Raw genomic sequence first — 7191 nt, 5'->3', positions numbered from 1 at the left:
TTTATTCACGCAAAAATATTTACTTTATAATATATATATATATACATATATATATATATATATATATATATATATATATATTCACGCTCACAGAGGATAAAATTGGCTGAGCAGTCAGAAAGGGAGAAAATGAGGAATAGGGAATAGGAGCCCGGTAATAGCAATATAAATGTGGATGGTCACAATAGTGCCAATCAGTGTTTCTTAGAGCAATCTGTAACCGTTCAATTGAAGGAAAGAGTTTCGGGATGGTGGGCCGCCTTGGCCCCCTAAATTCGCCCCTGGCCCCCAATATACTGTATACATACAAAATAATATTTACAATCAAGAAGAATATCGGCACATAAAATGTTAAAAATTACAAAGGACACTAGATGTAAACTAAAAAGAGAATTGGTGATGAAACAATTAAATTTTTTGCATAATCTATAGACTTCTTGACCACAAGCATTTTTAACATTACAGTACTGTACCAGCAAATTTTGGCGAGGAATGATAATTAATTTTTCATTCGACCTTCTTATGTCATTGGCAGGCATGAATTGCTCATTTATTTTTATTTTAATGTTTATGTTAGAGTTATTTGGTGGCGGTATGTCTGTCTTCAAAAATACAAATTTAGAATGCAAATATTAAATTTTATTGTTCACGTTTATCTCCACAGAAAGACTATTTGTAGAAATTAATTTCAAATATTTAAATTATTTTGTAATTATTTAATTAGAATTGTATTTTGGTAATTACAAACAATAATTACGAACGTTTCTTTTTAGCATTGACTAAATAAATAGGCTGGATCAATGTTGAGATTTTCGCAGTAAAACGTTGTTAATCAGTGACTCTCCATGGTTAAACTGAATTTGTATTTTTCTGGATTTACATGGAAATGGATCATGTTGGTTCTCTTAATTATTATATTTAACATCAGCCTACCAAACAACTTCAACTTCGAAGAGTACATGTTAAATAGCAAAGGTCCAAGACATGAACCTTGGGGTACGCCCACAGTGTACACTAAATTTATCCGAGTTTATTACTTGGGTCCTGTCTGTCAAATAAGGTTTAAACCAATTATATGATGGCCTACAGACTCCAAAGTTAAACTTAAGACATTTTAACAAAATACACTTTAAAAAAAATAAAAACCAGTAAAATTTTGCCCAGGCTCAGTGTTCTTATTTTTTGGCCGATTTCAGGCTCAAAATGTTCTTATTTTGTTCTTAGTTTACACACCTTTTAAACCAAAAATTATTTAATTGTACGGCAGTATGCACTGTACTGGAATGTAGGTGAAAGTGACCCCAATAAAAATGGCCCCCAAATGTCAGATAGGTACCTACTGTACTGATAGAGGGTATTACAGTCACACCTACTGCACATTATTAATGTACAGATATAATATTTTGGTTTTTAAAAATATAAACCTCATTTGAAATTTTACCTTAGCCTCAATTTGTTCTTATTTTGTTCTTAATTTTAAGGCAATTTCAGCCTCAGTGTTCTTATAAAATGTGTTCTTATAAAAAAAAGTGTAGTGATAATACACTGTGTCAGAAGCAGAATTTAGGTCGAGTATGAACGGATGGTCATTAAAACGACCCACTGAGCTCGTGTCGACGCGATGCGCCTTATGTTATCTCATCAGCCGACGAGGATCCGATTGAGTGTGCACCCGGCTCTACAGCATTTAATTCCAGGTTTTCAGCGTTTTTACTATCAGTCTTTCGCGGCTTTCTTCGGAAAACTTCTCGCCAAGTCCTCTTAGCCGCTATGTTAAATTCCTTGTATTTAAATGCATAGATAAAAGGGTTCCAGCAAACATTTGACGTTAACAACAATACTGTGAATTCTATGAAGTACGTATTTACTTTTACACCACAATTCGAAAGAAGGTACAACACAATTTTCGGCGTCCAGCATACAAGATACGTAATAAAGATAACAAGAACCATTGATACTAAACCTTTATTGGATGAGGTATTAACATTTTGTGTGGATTGATCCACCATCGACCTACCAATTATATTCGAATTTGAACGCAGTGTGTATAATTTTAAAGTAAGGTATATTTTGCTGTAAACGAATATAAAAATCGTGGTGGGTATCATCCACTCGATGATGAAAATAAACACGCCATGGGCAATCATTAATGTTGTTTTTCCGTTCCAGTTGTAATCACATACCCCAAGTTCGTCGGATTCTGACACTATAAACGAGTGAACACTACAGATGACACCTGCAACGTACGTGACTGGCAGGGCTACCGGCATGGTGCGACCTCTGAACAAAACGAGATGCCTCATCGGTAAAACTATAGAATAGTATCTTTCGATAGTTAAATATACCATATTAGCTGTTGAAGTTACTGCTAAAATCCAGTAAACTGTCCGGGTTTTACAGAACGCATCCTGATCCTGCCAGATGTCAAGTACTTCTGGGATCGGGTATAATGGCAGGAACACCAAAGCGCTCATAAAATCAACCAGACACTGATGGAATAGCAATGAGTGCGTTACTGTTTTAGAAATCATTTTCATTTTTTGAAAAACATAGAGAGCGCCAGCATTTGCTACCAATCCGAGACAACCAATAATCAAGGAAAGGCATGCAAATACATAGTGACCCATTTCTGGGAAAGGATTCCCAGAGTGACGAACAAGATAGGCACAGTGTTCTGAGCGCGTCGCGCAGAGTGACTCTCTCAAGAAATCAGTTGCTGACGAACTTGCCGTCGAACTTGTTCACACCAGATGTATAACTGATTGTAAAGCATTACTCTGACGATGAAAAAATGTATCATGACGAGCAGTTTTTCTTGTTAATGAAGTTTACAGTATAACACCAGACAAAATGACCGGGCAACAACACGTCGATCCATAACAGTTTACTACTGACAACGTGGCTGAATTCATGGAGTCACTTATTACTCAATCCTCTCTAATCTAAACGTATGTCAATTGCAAAGAGTCAACGAGATAGCTGATTACATTAAAGTAAACAAATTCATAATACTTATGCAGTAGCTAGTGAATTCAAAAGCGATATTCTCTCGAGACGTTTTTTTTTTAGCTGTTAATATCGAGCTTGTTTGTTTTACCCAACAATTCAAACAGAATACTTGACCAAAGTACTTATTCAGGAGTTTACTATCGTCAGTATTGAAACCCGTATAGTCTTATACTACGGTATTCAACTTACTATTCAATTTAATTCCATTAAGTTGCTTTAATCGTACATCTGCTTTCCAGTGGGTGAGGTACCGTACTATAGCCCTTTTAAAACAATTGGCCGTACATAAATATAGTTGTTGCAACGTGTAGAATGTTTTCTTGTCAAGTTTTGTTTCAAATGCTCCATGGTTTAAAATCGTAGGTACACTATTAAATGCAACGCATGATTGGTATTATTCTGTATCTTCTCCTATTTCCATTTGATGAGTCAACTCGAGGTGTAATCGATGAATCTGGTATTTGCCTAGAAATAAGAAAATAAATTGGATACATGTTGACGTCAATATAATTATTACAACAATCAGTAAGCAATTATCATTTGGAATACAGATTCATTATTGTCTGAAAGCAGGAACTAAAACCTTAAAGCCAGGCTCCGGGGGACTTTTGGTAAGATGTTACTAATGAATATGTTATCGAATGGGTGATTAAAGAAAATGGCTCATATTATTAATTAAAATATTATTGATAGGCCTATTAGTAATAAGATACAGGTGTATTATTCAAAATACTATGAAAAAAGAGGTGTAACACCTCATATCCCATATAGTTCTTTTAAACATTCTGAGTAGCCTTTCCCGAAACATTATTGTTTTCTCCGGAGCATAACTTTCTTTTTTCAATGCAGTACCGGTAAACATTTATAATGAATACAAGGCAGCTGCAGAAGGGAGTAAGCAAGGTATAATCCAATAAAGAAATGATTAAATTTTGGTGACGGTCGATAGTAGGGTGTGGATGTGAGGAACATTTAAAGGGATTTAAGAGCAAACGACGTAGACAAGATATTTCAAAAACTAATCAACTGATACGAATGAAACTTTCGTGGAAGTTTAACCAAGTTACAAGGAAGAAATTATGAAGTGTTGGTGACGATCTAAATATCTCGAAAATTGATCATGGATCAAAATTACCCTTTCCAGAATACTTTGTCATGTTTTAATGAAGAAAGTGTTTAAATTTTGGTCACGATCCGAAGTAGGGTGTGGATATGAAAGACCATTTTAAAAATAGGGTTATCGTATACCGTAGGCAGATAACAATAGCTGTGTGATGAAAATTCAAATTAGTGCAATTACAGTTAGTGTGTACAGCTTTTTACATGTACTAATTTTTGGGAACTGATTGGGAATATTTTTAATGCATATTTATTAAACATGTGACGCCAAGAACCATTAACTATTTGCATAATATTTTCATTTCAACACGAATACTTTGCATGTATTTCTTTTTTTGTCAACTATAAAAGTAAAATGGATCCTGTGTGTTCAACCAGAAGAAGAAAGGAATTGGCATTCATACCACTATTACAATAACAGGCCTAGGCATTTCCTGTTAGTTTATTTTTTTGAAGTAGGTGGTGGTTGGAAAGTAAGCGGATTCTCACATTTTTTTACTGATTCATTATTTGAAAATAAAATGTTTCAAAAATATATGTTGCTTGGATTCTGTGTTCAAAAAGTAACATGTGTAGTGAAAAGTAGGCTGACAGTGAATTTTGGTGAAATCATTTCGGATTACAAAATCTGAAAATGGCCATTATAAAAAACAGAATCCCCAAACACCTATACTAAAAGTGGAAATAGTGCCCCCTTTAAAATAAAAAAAAGTGTTAGATCAAGTGACTGTGCGTTTTTGAAGAGGAGTGGAGAAAAGTGAGTTGAGCAGTGATGGCGCAAGGGGGGGCTAAATGCCCCTTCAGAGGGTGGAGGTGCTAGACAAGCGAAGCAAGCCTCACCTGGCTGGTGGGTCAGCTGCCTAGGGGCCACCGGTGGGGGTCCAGGGAGAGAAGCCCCATGGAAGCTACGGATATTTGACAAATTGTGGTGAATTTTTATTAGTTATTTAATAGGCATCAAGCTACCGTAATAGAATTTTTTGAATAAAACAACGAGAAACAAAGAGTAAGCAATGTACTTATTTTCTAATCTGTTTTACATTTTATATTATAAAAAAAAATCCACTGTATTACATTACAATACTATCCTCCTATCATGGCGAAATCCAGGTATTTTTTTATAATCCATGTGATTGTGATTTATTAACAACAAAATTACGAATAAGAATAATGTCTTAATAATAATAACTGTAAAATGTAAGGCCACCAATTTGTGACATTATACTACGATAAATTAAGAAATGAGTACAGGCTTTTAATTCAAAGTGAAATTATAAATTTTTGAAATTTTTCCTGATATCTGTAAACCACGAGGTTGCTTCCCCGATCAAGATGTATTCCAAGCATCATGAGGACATCAAAACGAGCATTTGTCATAGTAGAACCCCGAGTAGAACGTAAAACATTTTTAATTAGTCCCATTGAACAGGGGCGGATCCAGAATTTTTCAAACGTTGAGGGGCATTTTAATTCTTTTTTAAACAATTTCAATACATAACATTAATATGCACTGACATTTTAAAAAATTGTCTCAAAACGCTGTTTTGACACTTGACACATAATTCTGCTGACTTACGTTCCAATAGATGTTTGAACATTATTCATTGTGAAGAAGAATATGTTGTTTCAGTGGGTTAATTCAATGTACGGTACGGTAGTCAAATTCTCCGACCGAATGTACTCGTCTTCCCCGACGGTGGGGCTAAGCTTCCCCGACGAGGCGGGCTATAGCCCCGCCCCCCCCCCCCTCTGGCGCCACCACAGGTGAGTTTGGGTAGTATTGGTGGTGGTTGAAGTAAAATAGGAACATATTATGGGAGATTTTTTTATAGACTAGAAAAAGATTTGCGGTGGGCGGAGATATGCTTTCTACTGAGTGCTCTTATTATTATTATTATTATTATTATTATTATTATTATTATTATTATTATTAATTCGCGCCATGTTACAGTTTGCTTCTCCGGTTGATTGTAGAGACACCACTGCCAGAGTGTGCATCACATATTCCTAATAAACAAGAGAGCAGAACGTCTCAGAATACAACATTATTTGGCGCCTTAATACTAGGTCTATATTAGAGTACAAAGGACTTCCCTTTTAGCAGAAATATATTTGACATGGATGTGTGTGACAGAAAATCTTAAAGCATTAATGCATCGTACATTATATTGACAATTCATTGATATTCCAAACAGAACTAATAAATTGATGAGAGCGGCACATTACCGTGTCTCAAGCATTTCATGATTTGTGTAATGAAACAACTATATTATAGTTGTCTTAGGTAATGTTATAACTAAATGTAGATGGATGGACGATGTTTGAATGCGATCTATACAAAGGCAATCCGACGGTGGTAAAAACAAATGGTTAACGCCGTAATGACAATCACTTTTTAAATTTATAGGCTTAGAAGAAATAAAACAGCAGCTAGTCTTTGGTATAACCTACCGTACATGTGTCGTTTATTCAACCCTACTAGAAATTGCAAATTGCAAGTGAAGTGCTGCGAAGTACAACTGCATATAAATGTTCTTCGAACAAAATTATTTATGCGAGTCAAGTGAAAATAATGAATAATACAAATATAACAAATAATATGAGACACAAACAATTGAATCTATTCAATCAGAAAGATTATTAACTTACTTTTATAGACTAAAAAATATGGAAGGACACTGCTGGCCAAGATTATTATTTAGCTCTCTTTACGCTTAAAGAAAAACTGAGTTGGAAATGGCTTCAAAATATTGAATCCATTTTAAATAAATTTGATCTACAAATGTTCTTTAACATTGACTATTGTACAAAATGGCTTAATGGCTTCAAAGAAAAAAATATTAAAAAAGATGACATAAGTTGGTATAACAATGCTTTAAGTAAATCATCCTTAAAACATTACATAAGATACAAACGTGAACCTAAAATGGAAAAGTATTTATTAGAAAAGTGTAACTTTCATGCTTCAAGTTTAAAATTTAAAGCTCGTTCTAACTCACTACCTCTTGAAGGAAGAAAGGAATCACCTCAAAATTTAGGCTTATGCTTATTATGTGACTGCGT

The 7191-nt window shown here is 34.5% G+C and overlaps 1 protein-coding gene across 4 annotated transcripts in view; it reads right to left on the bottom strand.

Annotated features, from left to right (window-relative positions):
- Nucleotides 1-139: 139 nt before the first annotated feature.
- LOC117107317 (melanopsin-like) overlaps nucleotides 140-7191 on the bottom strand; it is a 16431-nt gene continuing 9379 nt past the window's right edge. For all 4 annotated transcript variants that reach the window (XM_033248961.1, XM_033248960.1, XM_033248962.1 and 1 more), the window contains one exon: nucleotides 140-3474. In XM_033248961.1, coding sequence (XP_033104852.1) covers nucleotides 1629-2627 — 999 coding nt within the window. In that variant the 5' untranslated portion in view covers nucleotides 2628-3474 and the 3' untranslated portion in view covers nucleotides 140-1628. The remainder of the gene's footprint in view (nucleotides 3475-7191) is intronic.

Source organism: Anneissia japonica, unplaced genomic scaffold (assembly GCF_011630105.1).
Source record: "Anneissia japonica isolate Jap-2015-1 unplaced genomic scaffold, ASM1163010v1 scaffold211_len1577895_cov191, whole genome shotgun sequence".
NCBI classification, from domain to species: Eukaryota; Metazoa; Echinodermata; class Crinoidea; order Comatulida; family Comatulidae; genus Anneissia; species Anneissia japonica.
This window is presented reverse-complemented; position numbering and strand designations above follow the sequence as displayed.